Genomic DNA, 21963 nt, shown 5'->3' with positions numbered 1-21963 from the left:
TCTATAGAGTTTTTGACTATATCTCTTTGAGTAGTTTTTTTTTTTTTTTTAGTGTTTGCTCTTGGTATTATATTGTACATACATACCTTATTACAGTCTACTGGTGTCAACATTTTATTACTTTAAGTGGAATCTAGAAACCTTATTTTCATTTACATACCTTTACCCTTCTCCATTATAATACAGTTATCTCGAATATTTTCTCTAATTACACTGAGAACCTCATCACAAGACGTGATAGGTTTTGCTTCAACTGTGAAACATAATTATAAACCGCAAAACATGGGTAGTCTCTTATGTTTACCCATAAGAGATAAATAATTTATGTATGGGTAAACATAATAGAGGTATTATTTATCCTTTCTACTGTCCTCATTGCTAACCTTCCAAGTTTCTTCTTTTATAATTTTCTTTCAGTTTGAAGAACTTCCTTTAGAATTATTAAAATCAGTTGGCTGGCAAGAAATTCGCTGTTTTCTTTTAAAATATCTGGATTTCTCCTTCATTATTTGTATTATTCTGTTTTCACAGTATAAAGAAATACATAAAACTGGATAATTTATAAAGGAAAGACATTTAATTGACTCACAGTTCCACACGGCTGGGGAGGCCTCAGGAAACTTACAATCATGGTGGAAGGTGAGGGGGAAGCAAGGACTTTCTTCACATGGTGGCAGAAGAGAGGAGTGAGAAGTGAAGGGGGAAGAGTCCCATATAAAACCATCAGATCTCACTAGCATGAGAACACACCAGCATGAGATCTCACTGGCATGAGAACAGCATGAGAACTGCCCCCATGATCCAATCATGAGGAACACATGAGAACACACTAGCATGAGAACACAAGAGCATGAGATCTCACTAGCATGAGAACAGCATGAGAACTGCCCCTGTGATCCAATCACCTCCCACTAGGTTTCTCCCTGAACACATGGGGATTATGGGAATTACAATTCAAGATGAGATTTGGGTGGGGACACAGCTAGACCATATCACTACTGAATGGTATTTTCACCGTATGTAGAATTATAACTTAGCAATTGTTTTTCTTCAGCACTTGAAAGATTTGCTACTTCCTTTTGGCCTCTATTGTTTCTGATGCAACATGCACTGTTGAATCTTTGTTCCACTATAGGTAATGCATCATTCTGTTTACTTGCTTTCAACCATTTTTCCTTTTTCTTTACTCTTCAGAAGTTGGTCATAACATGTCTTGGCATGGATTTGTTTGGGTTTATCCTATTTGGGTTTCTGTTTCTTGAATCCCTAGGTTTGTGACTTTTGTCAAATTTGGGAAATTTTTGTCATTATTTCTTTAAATCCTTTTTAAACCCTACATTTCTTTTCCTTTGATAATTCTAATCACATGAATGCTAGATCTTTTATGATTGTCCTACAGGTCACTGAGGGTCTCTTCAATTTATTTTTCAGCCTTTCAGCCTAATTTTGTCTCTGTTATTCAGATTTGGTAATTTCTATTGTGTCGTGTCTTCAAGTTTACTGATTGTCTCTTCTCTCATGAGCTCATGCAGCAAGTTTTTAATTTTGGCTATTGTAATTTTTAGTTCTAAAATTTCCATTGGGTTCTTCTTTATGTATAATTGTTTATTTGCTTAGAGTTTCTATTTAATTTATTTTAAGAGTGTTCTTTAGTGGTTCACTGGAGCATTTTAATCATGGCTGCTTTAAAGTTCTTGTCAAGTAATTCTGATGTGTTATATCATGGTGGTGGCATCCTTTGAATATAATTTCATCTTTGATTATAGATTTTCCTTGTACTTTGTATGATGAATTATTTTTTAATTGTCTCCTGGACATTTGGACTACAGATGTTTCTCAACATACCTTGGGTTATGTCCAGGTAATCCATCATAAGTTGAAAATATCATAGGTCAAAAATGTTGCTGGGCATGGTGGCTCAGGCCTGTAATCCCAGCACTTTGGGAGGCTTAGGCGGGCAGATCACTTGAGGTCAGGGGTTCGAGACCAGCCTAGACAACATGGTGAAACCCCTTCTCTACTAAAAATACAAAGATTAGCCAGGCATGGTGGCGCATGCCTGTAATCTCAGCTACTCAGGAGGCTGAGTCAGGAGAATCACTTGAACCCGGGAGGTGGAGGTTGCAGTGAACTGAGATCATGCCATTGCACTCCAACCTGGGTCTGGGCGACAGAGTAAGACTCTGTCTCAAAAAAAAAAAAAGAAAGAAAGGAAAAAGAAAATTCATTGAATACATATAAACTACCAGACATCATAGCTTAGCCTAGACTACCTTAAAATGCTCAGAACACTTACATTAGTTTACAGTTGGGCAAAACTATCTAACACAAAACCCGTTTTATTTTATTTATTTATATATATTTTTTGAGACAGAGTCTCACTCTGTCACTCAGGCTGGAGTGCAATGGTACCATCTTGGCTCACTGCAACCCCTGCCTCCTGGGTTCAAGGTATTCTTCTGCCTCAGCTTCCCGAGTAGCTGGGGCTATAGATGCTAGCCACCACTTCTGGCTATTTTTTATATTTTTGTAGAAACGGGGTTTCACCATGTTGGTCAGTCTGGTATTGAACTCCTGACCTCAAGTGATCTGCCTGCCTCCACCTCCCAAAGTGCTGGGATTACAGGCATGAGCCACTGCGCCCGGCCAAAACCCATTTTATGATAATGCACTGAGTGTGTCGTATGTCACTTATCGCCAGCCTGGGAAAAGATCAGAATTCAAAATTTGAAGTACGTTAAAATTGCGAAAGCTTTACACCATCATAAAGTTGAAAAATCGTAAAGAGAAGCCTTGTAAGTCAGTGATTATCTGTATTACATTTTGAGACTGTGGATCTTATTTAAATCTTTTATTTTAGCAGGACTCTGATGGTATCATGTCTGAGGGAGAAGGTCACGTCAATACTACTAGGAAAAGATGGGAGCCTTACTCCCCCCTTTTACCTCTTAACTTTTCCTCTGCTGATACTGCATTGAGAGAGTTTGAAGGGGTTCCTGCTTAGTGTTGGTGAAAGTACAGGCTTCTCACTCTGCTTTCTTTTTTTTTTTTTTTTTTTGAGACGGAGTCTTGCTCTGTCGCCCAGGTGGAGTGCAGTGGAGTGATTTTGGCTCACTGCAGCCTCTGCCTCCTGGGTTCAAGTAAATCTCCTGCCACAGCCTCCCGAGTAGCTGGGATTATAGGCATGCATCACCACGCCTGGCAAATTTTTGTATTTTCCGTAGAGGTGGGGTTTCACCATGTTGTCCAGACTGGTCTTGAGCTCTGACCTCAAGTAATCCACTTGCCTTGGCCTCCCAAAGTGCTGGGATTACAGGTGTGAGCCACCATGCCTGGCCCTCACTCTGCTTTCATCGACAGAGCATGGCTGCTTTTTGTTTTGTTTTTCCCCCCAATTGATTATGGCTGGAGTAGGGTGGGCATGGTGAGCAGAGTTTTTGTTTTACTGGTCCTCACCTTTCCTGGTCCTTTGGCTAGAGACAGTAGGCTTTACTTGAAGCGTTTTTTGTTTCTGTTCATTGGCACTTCTAGGTGGTGAGTTTCTCTGGGAACTAGTTTGGGGTATGTAGGAAGAAAGAAGAAAACTCAAGGAACTCACCACTGTGAGTCACTTCTCTAATGTTGTTCCACTACTCTTGAGCTCCCTTCCCTACTTTTCAAAGTCTCATGTTTGTTTTATTATTTTCTGGTTTTTTATAATTAATTAGCAGGAGGAATAGAGATAAATACATCTACTCCTTGTTGGGAAACAGAAGTTTCAGCTTGTTTTTCTATGGGCCAGGCAGTCTTACTTTTGAGTCATTCATTAATATCTAGTTTCATACTCAGTCTTAACTATTTAAGTAATAAGATGTACCCCTTTTTCTGCAGTAATAAGTTTCTTTTAAATGTAAGGTTAGAATCTACAAAAAAGGTATACTATTAATACTACCTTTCAACTGAATTTAAATAGTACTTCCAAATCGAATTTTAAAAGTTAACTTTTAAAGACTTTTATAAAACATTGTATGGCAATTGTACATCAATTTACAAAATACGGTTAAAAATATAATGCTACCACTGACTGAGATTATAGAGTTTCTACCACTGAGTATGGTCAGAAATATTAGTTGCTGCTATCGCATAGGAATCTGAGGACTTAAACTTACATGGAATATAGTTCCTATAATATTTCATTTATATTTATAAGATATATCTATCATATCATAACTATATTTTAATAAAAAGGCCAAGAACTTAGTAATCTGTGAACTGATAAATTGGCTGGTTCCTTCAGTATTTAATGAGCATTCTTGTGTTCATTTATTCATTCATTCAATATTTAAACAATATAATTCAGAGCCAGGGACTAACTAGGGGCTGAACATACAGTAAAGATTAATAGTTTCAAGCTCTAGGAAGGCTTAATTTAAATAGGGGTATCTGCCATTTGCTAGTGAGGTGAAACCACTTTTTGGAAGCTAGATAGTAAGAGGCAAGCTTTCAGAAACGCCTGCAGGCTTAGTCAGTTTTCTCACTCAGTTGAAGTTGTTGCCTTACCAGTGCTAAATTAGGTGAACTACCAATCACAGTCCAACATATGTTAACATTCTCCCAAGTAAAAGTATTAGTAAGAAAATATTTGTGTATATTCTTTCAGAATGGTGATATAAAACTATAATAAGGGGCTCAAGTGCAGCAGAAAATTAAGCTTCTCTAATCCAGCAAATTTTATATTACACATTGTCAACCACAGTTGCATGTTCTTGCTAGGAATCCTGGGTGTACTGACATTCGTTGTGTGTTTTCTGTGTCCTTGGCTAAGTACATCAGAAATGTGCAGTGGTTTAGTAATAGGTCTTTCTATACTAATCTGTAGCCTATGTAAAATGCTTTAGCTGGGTACTTTTTTAGGCACAGGTAAACAAAGAGAAATAATGTTACCCCTTTTATCAGGTCCTCATAGCTTAGCAGAGAAGACAAGCAAAAGTGTGATTAAAAGCAATAATAAGAGAATATTAGGGACACAAGGCAGGGAAAGCTGTATTCTACTTGTGAGTGGAAACAGAGCTAAAGCAAATCTCTTGCTGATATAACAAAATGCCATAGACTGAGTGGCTTAATAGACATGTATTTCTCATAGTTTTGGAGGCTGAGAAATTCAAGATCGTGGTGCCGATGGATTAGGTTCCTGATGAGGGCTCTCTTCCTGGCTTGTAGATGGCTGCTTTCTCAGTGTATTGTCACATTTCAGATTTCTCATCTTAAAAAGCCACTCAGTCCATCATGAGGACCCCTTTCTATCCCTAATTGCTACTCAAAGTCCCCGTCTCCAACTATCATCACATTAGGGGTTAGAGTTTCAGCTGAGTTCAAATCTGATGTATGAACACAGTTATAGCTGACCGACATATGTCATATATAACACATACGTCACATACAGATTTTGAGAGGACGTAATTAAGATCATAGCAATCAATATTTTAGACTATGATTTGTTAAGGATAATTAAATCAAGGACAGAAAAATCTAGGTAAATTGTTAAATAAGCAAGAGGTAACTAAAGGATACTTGTTCAAATTCTTGCCAGTATATGAAAAAGCTGGTCACGCTCTTTAAAACAAATTTTTTCTTCAACACTGGCACCGTCTCTTCTGGTTTTATCTCTGTACCTCTGGCCACCTATTCACATTCTCTGTTGCCAGCTTTTCCCCCTGAAATCAGCTGTTTACTGTTGCAGTATTTTTGAACTTTGTCATAGGCATTCTCTGTACTTTATTTGCATATTTGCCTATGACAGTCTCATCTATCATCCCATGATTTTAGTCATTTCTTGCCAGTTGACTTTCAGACCTGTATATCTAGCATAGACCCCTCTTTCTGAACTGCAACTAAGTATATCCAAATGTCTACACAACATCTCCTTTTGGATGTCTCACTGAGATTCAACATGTTTGAAACCACATTCACGATCTCCAAATTTATTCCCGTCCATTATTCTAAATCTTAGTAAATGGTATTATAATCTATCAGTTTCCTCAAACCAGAAACCTAGGGTGTTATAAGTTTATGTATTATTTTTTTTCTGACCTCCCCTCATTGAAGTCCATACTAAGCCTTAATATTTCACATCACAAACATCCTTAGGATGTATCTTATTTCTTTCCATCCTCACTGTTATGCCCTTATTCATACCACCACCATTTCTTCCTTGGTCAACTAGGATAAACTCATAAACATCTGCATCCACCCTTATCTCATCATATCTATTTTCAACAGTGCTGCAGATTAACCTTTTAAACTATAGTTCTGAGAATGTCTCTCATCTGTTTAAAAACTTTTAGTATCTTTCCATTGCTCTTTAAACAAATCTGAGTTCGTTATATAAAACACTTGACTATCAGGCCCCCCCTTTTATTTTTTTACAATTTCTGCTTTCCCTTTTGTTTCATGTCTAAAAATAAGTATGAGAATGCAAAATATTTGCACAGAATTACTAATGTTTTCCTAGTTGATACTGAGAATTCTGGGTAGCAAGTTTGTCAATGAAGGCAGTTGAGCTGGAGTCAGTAGTAAAGGGGTTTTGAATTCATAATACAAAAACTTTTTTATTTTATAGAAGTAGGAAATTTTACCCCCATGTATTATAAGTAGATATATCTTCTTTATTTCAATGATCTTTTGGTCATTTTTCCTTAATGATAAAATGTAAGCTACGGATCAGTGGCATAGCTCGGATTGGAGTACTTCTCTTTGGGGTTAAATATTAAATATATGTTGGCCATTGTTTTAAAGGATATCCTATAAAATCAATAATAATTGCTTAAGTAGCTAAAATAAAAATATTATGCTAGGAAAGTTCAGCCATTATTTTTTTCCTCTGCAAAGCAAGTCTCCCAGTCTTCTCAAGCTAGAATATATACATATATATATATATATTCTTTTTTTTTTGGTAGGTAGAAATGAGGATTTTAGGAACTGCATTTGTCTGAGATGGAAATAAAATGCTTAGCAAAAAATGTCTGCCAATGATGACGTATTTTGAAAACAAATGTATTTTCAGGTAACCATTAACAATATATAAATTTCACATTAGTTGTATTTTAAAGCATACAATTTAGTGGCATTTAGTGCATTCACGATGTTGTTTAGCAGTGAACTTTAATTCAAAAGCATTTTCATCACCACTGAAGGAGACCCCATGCCCATTAACCAGTCAGTCTCTGTCTCCCCATTTGTCCCTTCTTCCAATTGCTGGCAACCGCTAATCTGCTTTCTGTTTCTATGGATTTACCTATTTTGAATATTTCATATAAATAGAATCATACAACATGTGACCTTTGTGTCTGGCTTCTTTCACTTAGCATAATATTTTCAAGATTCATCCACATTGAAGCCTGTGTCAGAAGTTCATTACTTTTTTATGGCTGAATGATATCCCTTTGTATATGTATACCACAATTTGTTTCTCCATTAATCCCTTGGTGGACATTTGGGTTCCTTCCACATTTTGGCTACTCTGAATAGTGCTGCTTATGAACATTTGTATACAAGGGATTGTTTTAATACCTGTTTTCAATTCTTTTGGGTATAAACCTATGAGTGGAATTGCTGGGCCATATGCTAATCTATGTTTGTCTTTTATTTTTTGTAGAGTTGGGGTCTCACTTTGTTGCCTAGGCTAGTCTTGAACTCCTGGCCTCAAGCGATCCTCCCATGTCAGCCTCCCAGAGTACTGGGATTATAGGCATTAGTGATAGTACCCTGCTTTATGTTTAATTTTTTAAGGAACTGCCAAACTTTTTTTTTTTTTTTTTTTTTACAGTGGCTACACAATTTTATATTGTTTGCAGTCTATGAGGGTTCTTATTTCCCCACATCCTCACCAACACTTGTTATGGTCTGTTTTTGTTTTTTATTATGGGCAAAATTGTGGGTTTTGATTTGCATTTTCTTAATGAGTAATGATGCTGACCATCTTTGCATGTGTTTCTTTGGCCAATTGTTTATCATCTTTGGAGAAATGTCTGTTCGTGTCCTTTACCTATTTTGAAAACTGGGTTGCTTATCTTTTTTTGTTGTAATAGTTTTTTCAATATCCCTGATGAGCATCCACGCAAAAATCCTCAATAAAATACTGGCAAACTGAATCCAGCAGCACATCAAAAAGCTTATCCACCATGATCAAGTGGGCTTCATCCCTGGGATGCAAGGCTGGTTCAACATACGCAAATTATTAAACATAATCCAGCATATACACAGAACCAAAGACAAAAACCACATGATTATCTCAATAGATGCAGAAAAGGCCTTTGACAAAATTCAACAACCCTTCATGCTAAAAACCCTCAATAAATTAGGTATTGATGGGATGTATCTCAAAATAATAAGAGCTATCTATGACAAACCCACAGCCAATATCATACTGAATGGGCAAAAACTGGAAGCATTCCCTCTGAAAACTGGCACAAGACAGGGATGCCCTCTCTCACCGCTCCTATTCAACATAGTGCTGGAAGTTCTAGCCAGAGCAATCAGGCAAGAGAAGGAAATAAAGGGTATTCAATTAGGAAAAGAGGAAGTCAAACTGTCCCTGTTTGCAGATGACATGATTGTATATCTAGAAAATCCCTTTGTCTCAGCCCAAAATCTCCTTAAGCTGATTAGCAACTTCAGCAAAGTCTCAGGATACAAAATCAATGTACAAAAATCACAAGCATTCTTGTACACCAATCACAGACAAACAGAGAGCCAAATCATGAGTGAACTCCCATTCACAATTGCTTCAAAGAGAATAAAATACCTGGGAATCCAACTTACAAGGGATGTGAAGGACCTCTTCAAGGAGAACTACAAACCACTGCTCAATGAAATAAAAGAGGATACAAACAAATGGAAGAACATTCCATGCTCATGGGTTGGAAGAATCAATATCGTGAAAATGGCCATACTGCCCAAAGTAATTTATAGATTCAATGCCATCCCCATCAAGCTACCAATGACTTTCTTCACAGAATTGGAAAAAACTACTTTAAAGTTCATATGGAACCAAAAAAGAGCCCGCATCGCCAAGTCAATCCTAAGCCAAAAGAACAAAGCTGGAGGCATCACGCTACCTGACTTCAAACTATACTACAAGGCTACAGTAACCAAAACAGCATGGTACTGGTACCACAACAGAGATATAGATCAATGGAACAGAACAGAGCCCTCAGAAATGATGCCGCATATCTACAACTATCTGATCTTTGACAAACCTGACAAAAACAAGAAATGGGGAAAGGATTCCCTATTTAATAAATGGTGCTGGGAAAGCTGGCTAGCCATATGTAGAAAGCTGAAACTGGATCCCTTCCTTACACCTTATACAAAAATTAATTCAAGATGGATTAAAGACTTAAATGTTAGACCTAAAACCATTAAAATCCTACAAGAAAACCTAGGCAATACCATTCAGGACATAGGCGTGGGCAAGGGCTTCATGTCTAAAACACCAAAAGCAATGGCAACAAAAGCCAAAATTGACAAATGGGATCTCATTAAACTAAAGATTCTTATGTTTTTAAAGGTAGTGAAACAGGATACATGAATAAGGATGTTCACTGCAGCAATTTGGTAATAGTGAACAATTAGAAGCAATCTAAATGTCTCTTAGTGATAGATACAAATACATTGTGATATATTGATATAATGTGATACTCTACTGCATTTAACATGTATAAACTAGATCTAAACTTATCAAAATAGAAATGCTTAAAAAGCAAAAGTTGATTTAAAAGAAGAAAGTTGAATAATAGTATATATACTATGATATAATTTCTAAGTGTAAAATTTTTAGAAATCACAAAATGATACTATATATTTTTGTGGATGTATATGTAGACATACACATTTGTAAAAATATAGTGACACATAACTACACACATATGTAGACATACACGTGTGTGTGTACTATGTATACACTATACACATACATATATACTATGTATGGATCAGAAAGATAAACACCAAATTTAAGATACTGATTATTTCCAGGGAGGGAAGAAGGTAGATTATTTTATGGGGCAATACTATTTATAAATTCATTTTTTCTCAAAAATAAAAGTGATGAATTAAATATGGCATAATGTGAATGTTTTAAAATCTAGTTGTCACATTAATGTTGATTATATTATTCTCCATACTTTTTTAATGTTTGAAATATGCTTTCTACTTTTTAAAGTATGTACTAAAAAAGTAATAATTCTAGTTCTAGTTAGAAACACTGAAAGGAATCTTGTATATGAGCACATATACAAGAATGCTCACTACAGCATTGTTTGTAATTATGAAAATTTGGAGACAACCAAAATACCAGATGATGTAGCTACATAGCTAAAAATCCAAAAAAACCTATTTAATAGAATATTTTAGCCAACTCCAAACCCAAAAGTCAGTTATAGATTGATTATAGTCTAAATGTGAAGGGTTAAGCAGTAAAGCTTTTAGAGGAAAACGTAGGAGAACATCTTTGTGACTTTGTAGTAGGCCAATATTTATTCCCCTCCCCTCCCCTCCCCTCCCCTCCCCTCCCCTCCCCTCCCCTCTCTTTTCGAAACAAGGTCTTACTTTGTCACCCCACTGGAGTGCAGTGGCACAGTCTCAGCTCACTGCAGCCTCAACTTCCTGGGTTCAAGTGATTCTCCCACCTCAGCCCCCCAAGTAGTTGGGACTACAGGCGCATGCTACCTCGCCTGGCTAATTTTTTGTATTTGTGTAGAGATAGGGTTATGCCATGTTGCCCAGGCTGGTCTCAAACTCTTGAGCTCAAGCAATCCATTTGCTTTCGCCTCCTAAAGTGCTAGGATTACAGGTGTGAGCTACTGCACCTGGCCAATTTCTTAAACCAGGCATAAAAAGCACTAAATAGAAATGAAAAATTGATAAATTGGCCTATGTTAAAACCAAGAACTTAATGTTCATTAAAAAATACCATTAAACGAATTAAAAGGCTACTTTCCGAGTATGAAAAGATATTTTCAGTATATATGTCCAGGAAAGGAGTAGTACTCAGAATATATGAAGAATTCCTGTGACTAAATAAGAAAAGGACAGTCAACCCAATAGAAAAATGAGCAAAACACTTGAACAGATATTTCACATGAGAGGACATCCAGGCCGCGCACGGTGGCTCACACCTGTAATCCCAGCACTTTGGGAGGCCGAGGCGGGTGGATCACGAGGTCCGGAGATCAAGACCATCCTGGCTAACACGGTGAAAGCCCGTCTATACTAAAAATCAAAAAAAAAAAAAAACTAGCCGAGTGTAGTGGCGGGCGCCTATAGTCCCAGCTACTCAGGAGGCTGATGCAGGAGAATGGCGTGAACCCGGGAGACGGAACTTGCAGTGAGCCAAGATCTCACCACTGCACTCCAGCCTGGGCGACAGAGTGAGACTGTCTCAAAAAATAAATAAATAATAAATAAATAGAAAAGAGGACATACGGACATACTAATGGACAATAAGCATATGAAAAAGTGTTCATCTTGATGTGTCTTCTTTTTCTAGATTTTTAAATTGGAAGCTTGCATCATTATGAATATTTCTTTTTTTCCAATTTAAGTATTGTATGTTGCAATATAGATATCCATCTAAGGATTGCTTTTGCTGTGCCTTATAAATTTTCAAGTGTATTTTAAATTTTTCTAAGTTCAAAATATTTCCTAGTTCCTCTTGGATTCTTCTTTGAAAGTAGAACTGTTTAGAAGGATTATAGAAAAACGTTATTCAATGAAACTTGTTAAAGTTTGGTAAAGAAGACTATTTAGGACCATCATCATAGATAGGGACCACTACAGTCGGATTTTGCGGTTGGGGAGAAAATTGGACTCAATTCCTCATACCGCATGGGTAAGTGGGAATTTATAGCTAAGGTAGAGGTCGGTGGATTGGAAAATAGTAAGAGGAAACATCAGGGGTAAGGGAGATTCTGGCTAAACTGACCTTATTAGGATTTTGACTGAAGACAGGCCAGGGTGATCAGATACAGCCTAGGGGGTGGTGGAGGATGAGGAACCCAAGTAGATATTGGCTTTGATTTATATATTGAGGTGGAAGGGATTCTTGCTAAACTGACTTAGTAGAGTTCTTTGCTAAAACTGGATTTTACAAGGAAGTGCACAGATGGGCTTAGGAGAAGTTTCAGGAGAGTGATTAAAGATTGGTTAAGTAGAACCTCTTTGTCAGAAATAGGTTCTTTAGTTTCAACTATTTTGGGATTTTGCAGACGTCCTTCTGGTATTTATTTTTAATTTTATTATTCTATTGTGGTCATAGAAGATGCTTTGCATGATTTTAAAATGCTTTTAGCTTTATTGAGAATTGTTTTATAGCCCAGCATGTGGTCTTACCTTGGTGAATGTTCCATGGCACTTGAAAAGAATGTTTGTTTTGCTCTTGTTGGGTAGAGTGTTTTATAAAACATTCAGTTAGGTCAGGTTTTTTGATAGTGTTTTTCAAATATTCTGTATCCTTACTTATTTCTGTCCACTTTTTCCATCAATTACTGAGAGAAGTGTGTTAAAATCTCAGTTTAAATATCTTCAGTTTTTTTTCCATATATATATTTTTATTATTATTATACTTTAAGTTTTAGGGTACATGTGCACAACGTGCAGGTTTGTTGCATATGTATACATGTGCCATGTTGGTGTGCTGCACCCATTAACTTGTCATTTAGCATTAGGTGTATCTCCTAATGCTATCCTTCCCCTCTCCCCCCACCCCACAACAGTCCATGGTGTGTGATGTTCCCCTTCCTGTGTCCATGTGTTCTCATTGTTCATTTAAAACACTTTTTTAGCACAGGTTTAGAGTATCATTTACTAGAGGCTTGTTTATCTCTACTCATTAGAATGACCCGTCTGTGTTCTCTATTGAATGCCTCTTATGTTCAACTAAGATTCTCTCTTCTCTGACTGGTCACAACTCAAATGTATCACAATCCTGTGTGAGAAATATTCTGGGAATATTCTGTTTATAGCTCCTGTTGTTCTTTGCCTGCAAAAAAAGAAAAAATGATTAGCCACATACTCAAAGGAATTCTTATGCAGATTTCTTTAGCTCTTTTCCACTGTAGATTCCTCCTCCCTGGGTCATATGCCTCACAAATTCTGGCTGTTTTAGACTTCCTAAACTGCAGTCTCTTGTTTCAACTCAGTGAGACTGTCACGTTCTTCTTGGGACCCCTCTCCCTGTCTGGAAAGTGCTTCCAGGCAGAAATCGAGCCATCATTAAGGGCTCTCTCTGTTTATTTGCTTTCTCTCAGGGATTACAGTTCTGTGCTGCCTATTGTCCAGTGGCCAAATACAGTTATTTCCTATCATTTTGTCCAGTAAGAAATAGATTTTAAATTGTGGTCCTCATACCAGAGTATAAGAAACACCAGTGTAAGTCGATAGTAAAACAGAGTCAGTAGATAGCCAGTGCTCATCCTGGTCAGGAGTACCAGGGCTCTGCCTCTGTCAGCTCCTCCCCCAAACACCCAGTAAGATATGGTTTGCTGGTGCTTAGTTTGACTCAAGAACAAGGTGGTCCCTGATGTCTGTAAATATTTATTAAAAGTAGGGACTGTGTGTGTTCTTTCCAAAAGAAACAAGCTGTAAGTATAAAATATCTTTTAAGAAGCAAGAAATAACTTTTCCAACAACTGCAGCACTACCTTCTGTTGGGTTAGTGATCTGAGAGCCAAGGAAAACTAAGTTGAAGTAAGTTACACCTGCTTTTTCTTTGTGGGGCCATCTTGCTTCAGTATGTTCCACATTGTTAAATAAAAAAAATGAGGAACCTAATCCAAGCTTCATCATTATGTGGTTGAGTGTATGTGTGTGTATGTGTATGTGTGCCTCCTATCAATCTGTAATGGACCTGGGAAGCTGCCAATATATATCATAGGATCCCAGTTTTTAAAATCGTTATGTATGTGAATTGATGTTTATAATATGCCAACAAAAACTGAGAGTATACACGTCAAAGTGTAAACATTATTTTTTTTCCAAGAAGTATACTGAGTGAGGGGAAGGAGAGGCTACCTAATTTTTACTTTAAATAACTTTTTATTGTTTGAATAATTATAACAATAATCACAACAACTTATGTTGTTGAGTACATAAAAGTCTAGAACTAATATATTTTCCTGGCAAATCATTCTTTGATCATCGTGTAATGACTATCTTTATTTTTAATTTTTTTCTTGTACGTTTTATTTTCTTATGCTCCTTTTTTTAAAATTATACTTTAAGTTCTGAGATACATGTGCAGAATATACAGGTTTATTACATAGGTATACACATGCCATGGTGGTTTGCTGCACCCATCAACCCATCATCTACATTAAGTATTTCTCCTAATGCTATCCCTCCCCTAGTCCCCTGTACCCCAACAGGCCCCAGTGTGTGATGTTTCCCTCTCTGTGTCCATGTGTTCTCATTGTTCAACTCCCACTTATGAGTGAGAAAATGCGGTATTTGGTTTTCTGTTCTTGCGTTAGTTTGCTGAGAATGATGGTTTCCAGCTTCATCCATGTCCCTGCAAAGGACATGAACTCATCCTTTTTTATGGCTGCATAGTATTCCATGGTGTATATGTGCCACATTTTCTTCATCCAGTCTATTATTCATGGGCATTTGGGTTGGTTCCAAGCCTTTGCTATTGTGAACAAACATATATGTGCATGGGTCTTTGCAGCAGGATGATTTATAATCCTTTGGGTATATACCCAGTAATGGGATTGCTGGGTCAAATGGTATTTCTGGTTCTAGATCCTTGAGGAATTGCCACACTGTCTTCCACAATGGTTGAACTAATTTACACTTCCACCAACAGTGTAAGAGCATTCCTGTTTCTCCACATCCTCTCCAGCATCTCTTGTTTCCCGACTTTTTAATGATCGCCGTTCTAACTGGTGTGAGATGGTATCTCATTGTGGTTTTGACTTATGTTCCTTTTTAAAAATGACTTTCTTGCCTTTGATTTGATACAGTTTTTTTTTCATTTCTCTTCTGACCTCCTCTAATTTTTATTTTTTATATTTATTTTTCATTCTTTAAATAATTATTCTTGAAATTATAAGATACATCATTTATTTGACAAAGTCTAAAGTTCATCACTAGCTGTATTCTCCTACAATACAAGGACCTTGAAATGTTTCACTCTGATATCTTTGATGATTCAATATCGTTTTGTTGTTGAGAATGGTAGTTCTACCTTATTTTAGCTCATTCAGATATTGTTATGATTTCTTTAGATAATAAATATTTATTTAATTCCTTGTATATGTCTGTTAGTATCTTTTTTCATCACTGCTTATTTTATTTTATACCTTGCTTTTGAGTTCATTTTCTTCTTAAAATATATATTTTAATGATTTTTTCATCTAGGATCTATGAGTAGTAAACCTTGGCATGTGTAAGGTATTAATTATTTTCCTTCTGGCTTTTCTTGTTGATATGAGAACTCTGCTGTTATTCCAGAGATCTTTAGTTGTTAGAAATGTTTTCTTTTTTTTTTTTTTTTTTTTTTGAGACGGAGTCTCGCTCTGTCGCCCAGGCTGGAGTGCAGTGGCGCAGTCTCGGCTCACTGCAAGCTCCGCCTCCCGGGTTCACGCCATTCTCCCGTCTTAGCCTCTCCGAGTAGCTGGGACTACAGGCGCCCGCCACCACGCCCGGCTAATTTTTTGTAGTTTTTAGTAGAGACGGGGTTTCACCGTGGTCTCGATCTCCTGACCTCGTGATCCGCCCGCCTCGGCCTCCCAAAGTGCTGGGATTACAAGCGTGAGCCACCGCGCCCGGCCAGAAATGTTTTCTTCTCAATCTGGTTGATTTAAAGATTGTCTCTATCTTTGGTGTCCTGAAGTTTCACTGTGATATTTTTTAAGTGTGAACAGAGTTTTATTTACTCTCCTTGCAATTTTTTGATGCTCTTTAAAGCTGTTAATTCATATCTTCATCAGTTCTCAAATCCTGAGCTATTAATATTTTGACTGTCATCTTCCATCTATACTCCTGCCTCCAGTCTTTCAATTCTCTCCTCGAATAATTTCTATTAAATCCTTTCTGTACTTCTTATTCCAACACATTTTGTATACCTCTACTGGTTTCCTTCCTTTACCTCTTTCTGCCATCTTCCATTTTATCAATTTTCATTAGCTTTTTCTACTTGCTGTTGAACTCATCCATTGAGTTTTAAATTTCTGGTATTATGTTATTATTATTAATTTTCATTACTTTATTTCATACTTTTAGATACATTATTTGATTATTTTTATCTATTTTCTGTTTTATAAACCCCTGTTCTTTTCTTAACATATGGTTATCACTTCTTTATCTTTTTAAAAAGATTTTAAAAACTCTAATGGTGAAAGTAATTTTGATTGTTCTGTTATCTCTATTTTATTGTTTTACGTTATCCCATTTTGGGCAGTGGGATATTTAGATTGTCATTCATGGCTTTGAACTTATTTATATACTTATTGTCTCCACGCTTGACACGAGAATTATTTTCTGTGGTGGCTTTTTCTCCCATACATTTTGTTAGTTGTGGAAGCCTCCCTTTAGGGGTGATTGTCTTCCTGAACCCTCCAGTATACTCTGGCCATATGTCCAGTTTTTGTATTATTTTTGATTGTTCATGTTTCTGTAAATTATATGGCTCAGTTTTGAACCTATTGATTTAGGCTTGGGATTCTGATATTATGTGGTTGACTCTGTCCTGTCCCCATACTAGGGCAGGAGAACTATTTTAATGAAACTCTAACCAGATAAGCTCAGATATTCAGGTTTTCATTCAGCAGATTGTTATCTCCCAGTTTCTTGTAGTTAGCTCATTTTTGTCTGTCAACCAGGTAGGGCCATGGGTCTAAATGTCCATATGATATTGTTTGGATTTGTGTCCCTGCCCAAATTTCATGTCGCATTGTAATCCCCAGTGGTGGAGGAGGGGTCTGGTGAGAGGTGACTTGATCATGTGGGCGGACTTCCGCCTTGCTGTTCTGTTGATAGTGAGTTCTCATAAGATCTGGTTGTTTAAAAGTGTGTAGCACCTCCCTCTGCGCTCTTTTCCTCCTGCTCCAGCCACGTAAGACCTGCCTGCTTCCCGTTCCCCTTCTGCCATGAATGTAAGTTTCATGAGGCCTCCTCAGCCATGCTTCCTGTACAGTCTGTGGAACTGTGAGTCAATTGAACCTCTTTTCTTTATAAATTACCTAGTCTCAGGAGGTTTTTTTAATAGCAAAGTGAGAATAGACTAATACACCATCCCTACTCAGGTCTCACGTTCTGAGGTCCCCATGGGCAGTATTTGGTTCTGGTCAAATACTCAGCATGGTAGCTCAGTTCTGTTTTATGGGGAAGTCTTTTTGCCTTTATTTGGCATCTAGGAATTTACCATTCTTGTTTTCAGTGTTATGTATTAACATTTTTCATTACTATTTTGCCTAGAATATCTGTGTGTTAGGACGTGGTTGAGCATGGCGGGTGTTGTGGCTCATGCCTGTGATCCCAGCATTTTGGGAGGACAAGATGAGTAGGTCGCTTGAGTCCAGGAGTTCAGCCTATGCAACTTGGTAAAACCCTGACTGTACAAAAAATTAGCTGGGCATGGTGGCACACACCTGTAGTCCCAGCTACTTAGGAGGCTAAGGTGGGAGGATCACCTGAGCCTGGGAGTTAGGGGCTGCAGTAAGCCATGATTGTGCCACTGCACTTCAGCCTGGGTGACAGAGTGAGACTTTGTCTAAAAACAACCAAGAAGTGGTTGAGCAATTCAATACATAATTTTTAAAATTATATAGTCTGTATTTTAAGTGTTTAGCATGTTTATTGAGATAAAGTTAACAGAAATAACTTACTTAAAACATTTGATTTTCCAGATCCTCAGTAAATTCAATTGTAATTTTTAGGATTTGTGCATATTATTACCATTTTTTATTTTATGGAGACAAGGGCTCAATCTTTTGCCCAGGCTGTAGTGCAGCAGTGAAATTATAGCTTACTGTAACCTTGAAGTCTTGGGCTGAATTAATCGTACTGCCTCAGCATCCCAAGTAGCTAGGACTACAGGTGCGCATAACCATGATGGGCTAGTGGTTATTGTTGTTGTTATTATTATTATTATTGTAAAGACAGGGTCTCTCTGTGTTGCCCAGGCTGGTCTTGAACTTCTGGTCTCAAGTGATCCTCTTGCCTTGGCTTTCTAAAATGCTGGAATTATAGGTATGAGCCACCATGCCCAGCCTGTGAATATTATTGATTTATTTTTGCTTTCATTTTACTGTTCTCCATTTTATGTACTTTAAAATACCTTTACTGACTTTGTTTGATATATTATTTAGAAATATATTTAAATATATATATTTGATATATTCTTTTAGTAAAACAATATGGTTTTAAGTAAATGTTTATTGCTTTTTCATAGGATGAATCTTGAAGAAGAATTAGATGAACTTAAAGTACATATATCTATTGATAAGGCAGCAATAGAAGAACTGAATAGATGTGTGGCAGAGAGAAGAGAAGGTAAATTTTCGGAAAATAAATACTTAACAGAGGAATTTTAAAATTGTCTAATTCTTGATATTTTAGTTTCAGTTTCTTTTAAGAATCTTACTCTTTTTATTTCTTTTCCAACACTTTATTCGTTGATAACTCACTAACATTTTCATCCTGAGAAAATTAAATAAATAGAACATCTAAAAGTTAGCTTTATAATTTATTAAAAAATCTAGGGGAGAAGGTACAGCAAGATGGCCAGATAGAAGACTTTACCCTGTGGGAACTCCAAATTTAAGAACTATCTACACACACAAAAAAACACATACATAAGAATCAGAAATCAGGTGAGCACTCACAGTACCTGGTTTTAACTTCAAATGGCTGAAAGAGGCACTGAAGAGGGTAGCAAAGACAGTCTTAAATTACCAATGCCACCCTTCCCTGATCTCCTGACAGTGGCCATGTGACACGGAGAGAGAATTGTGCACTTAGGGGAGGGAGAATGCAGTGACTGTTGAACTTTGTGTTGAACTCGGTCTTGCCCTGTCATAGCAGAGAGCAAAACCGGCCGAATGCGTCTGATACCTGCCCACAGAAAGAGCATTTAGACCAGACCTGTCCAGAGGACAATCACACATCCCATTGGTTGGAACCTGAGTTCTGGCAAGCCTCGTCACCACAGGACTCTGGGGCTCTATATAAACTTAAAAGACTGTCTAGGCCACAATGACTTCAACTCCTAGGCAAGCCCTAGTGCTGAGTTGGGCTCAGAGCCAGTGGACTTGGGTGGTATGTGACCTACTGAGACACCAGCCAGGGTAGCTCATGGGGTATTTGTGCCACTGCTCTCCCAACCCTTGGCAGCACAGCTCATGGCTCTGAAAGGAACCCCTTCTGTCTGCTTGTGGAGGAGAGAAGAAAGAGTAAAGAGGTCTTTGTCTTGCATCTTGGACACCAGCTCAGCCACAGTAGGATAGGGCACTAGTTAGATTTATGAGACCCTTATTCTAGGCCCTAGCTTCTGGATTACATTTCCAGACACATCCTGGGCTAGAAGTGAACCTGGTGCCTTCAAGGCAAGGATGCAGTCCTGGCAGGATCTATCACCTACTGACTGAAGAGCCCTTGGGCCCTCAATAACCAGCAGCAATACCCAGATGGTAGACTGTGGGTCTTGGCTGAGACTCTGAGATGTGCTGGATTCAGGTGAAACCCAGTGCATCCCCAGCTGTGGTGGCTGTGGTGAGAAGCACCTGCATGAGAAAAGCAGAGGGAAAAGTAAAGGGTAATTTTTCTTGCACCTTAGGTACCAGCTCATTCACAATGAGGTAGAACACCAAGCAGCTTGTGGGGTCATTGATTCCAGGCCTTGGCTCTTAGTTGGCATTTCTAGACCTGCCCTGGGCCAGAGGGAAGCCTATTGTCCTGAAAGGTGAGTCCCAGGCCTGGCAGCATTTGCAACAAGCTGACTGAAGAGCCCTTGGGCTTTAAGAAACATTGGCAGTGGCCTGGTAGTACTCCCTGTAGGACTGTGGTGGTGGTGACCACAGGCAGAGACTCCTTTGCCTGTGGAAAGGGAAGGGAAGAGTGGGAAGGACTGTGTCTGGTGGTTTGAGTGCCAGGTCAGCTGCAGTGGACTAGAACACCAGGTGGATTTCTAAGGTTTTTTACTTTACTCCCTGGCTCCTAGATAGCCACCCAGGGCTGGAGGGATCCTGCTCTCTCTGGACCACCCAGGGCTGGAGGGATCCTGCTACCCTGAAGGGAATGACACAAGTCTGACTGGCTTCACAATCTGCTCTTTGCAGAGCCCTAGGGCCTTGAGCAAACATAGGTGGTAGCCAGATAGTGGTTACAGTGGGCCTTGGGTGAGACTCAGGGATATACTGGTGTCAATTCTGACCCCCAGCATAGTCCCAGTCGTGGTGGCCACAGGGGTGCATTTGTCACTCCATCCCCAGCTCCAGAAGGCTCAGCAAAGAGAGATAGACTCTTTGTTTGGGAGCAAGGAAAGAAAACAAGGGTCTCTGCCTGGTAATCCAGAGAATTCTTCAGGATCTTATCCAAGACTGCCCAGGCAGTAGTTCTAGAAGTCGGCAAGAACCCCAGTGTTACTGGGCTTGGGGTGCCCACTAATGCAGATATGGACTAGATCATAACACCCAAGTCCTTTCAAATAACCTGGAAGTCTTGGGCTGAATCAATCCTACTGCCTTAGCATCTTTGTACCCATCTTCTCGAGAAGGTTGAGTACAAACAAGTCCAGACTGCAAAGACAAAAATAAATATCTAACCTTTGTATTCCCAGACACCAGAAAACATCCACAAGGGTCAATACTATCCAAGTGATAGATTACGCTTTGTGTCCCCACCCCAGACTCATCTTGAATTATAATCCCCATAATCTCCACATGTCAAAAGAGAGACCAGGTGGAGGTAATTGAATCATGGGGGTGGTTTCCCCCATGCTGCTCTCATGATAGTGAGTGAGTTCTCATGAAATCTGATGGTTTTGTAAGGGGCTTTTTCCCCGTTCGCTTGGCACTTCTCCTTCCTGCTGCCTTGTGAAGAAGGTGCCTTGCTTCCCCTTCACCTTCCACCATGATTATTAGTTTCCAGAGGCCTCCCCAGCCATGCTGAGCTGTGAGTCAATTAAATCTCTTTCTTTTATTACTCAGTCTTGAGCAGTTCCTTATAGAAGTATGGAAACAGGATAATACACCAAGAAAACATGACTTCATCAAACAAACTAAGTAAGGCACCTGGGATCAAATACTGTAGAAACAGATATGTAGCCTTTCAGACAGAGAATTCCAAATAACTGTTTTGAGGAAACTCAAAGAAATTCAAGATAACATGGAGAAGGATTTCAGAATTCTATCAGAGAAATTTAACAAAGTGATTGAAAAAATAAAGAATCAAGCAGAAATTCTGGAATGAAAAATGCATTGGAGTCATCTCATAGCAGAATTGATCAAGTGGAAGAAGGAATTAGTGAGCTTGAAGACAGGCTATTTGAAAATACGTAGTCAGGGCGGGTGTGGTGGCTCATGCCTGTAATCCCAGCACTTTAGCAGGCTGAGGTAGGAGGATCACCTAATGTCAGGAATTCGAGACCAGCCTGGCCAATATGGTGGAACGCTGTCTCTACTAAAAATACAAACATTAGCCAGGCATGGTGGCACATGGTTGTGATCCCAGCTACTTGGGAGGCTGAGGCAGGGGAATCACTTGACCCCGGGAGGCAGAGGTTGCTGTGAATCGAGATCGCGCCACTGCACTGGAGCCTGGTGACAAAGTGAGACTCCATCTCGAGGAAAAAAAAAAGAAAATACACAGTCAGAGGAGACAAAAGAATAAAAAACAATGAAGCATGCCTACAAGATTAATACAATAGCCTCAAAAGGGAAAATCTAGGAGTTATTGGCCTTAAGAGGAGTTAGTGAAAAAGACAGG

The 21963-nt window shown here is 38.4% G+C and overlaps 1 protein-coding gene across 6 annotated transcripts in view; it reads left to right on the top strand.

Moving 5' to 3' along the window:
* Window positions 1-21963, top strand: part of CNTLN (centlein) — a 369272-nt gene that overhangs the window by 211631 nt on the left and 135678 nt on the right. For all 6 annotated transcript variants that reach the window (XM_055294179.2, XM_055294183.2, XM_063609088.1 and 3 more), the window contains one exon: window positions 18431-18531. In XM_055294179.2, coding sequence (XP_055150154.1) covers window positions 18431-18531 — 101 coding nt within the window. The remainder of the gene's footprint in view (window positions 1-18430; window positions 18532-21963) is intronic.

Source organism: Symphalangus syndactylus, chromosome 9 (assembly GCF_028878055.3).
Source record: "Symphalangus syndactylus isolate Jambi chromosome 9, NHGRI_mSymSyn1-v2.1_pri, whole genome shotgun sequence".
Lineage (NCBI taxonomy): Eukaryota > Metazoa > Chordata > Mammalia > Primates > Hylobatidae > Symphalangus > Symphalangus syndactylus.
This window is presented reverse-complemented; position numbering and strand designations above follow the sequence as displayed.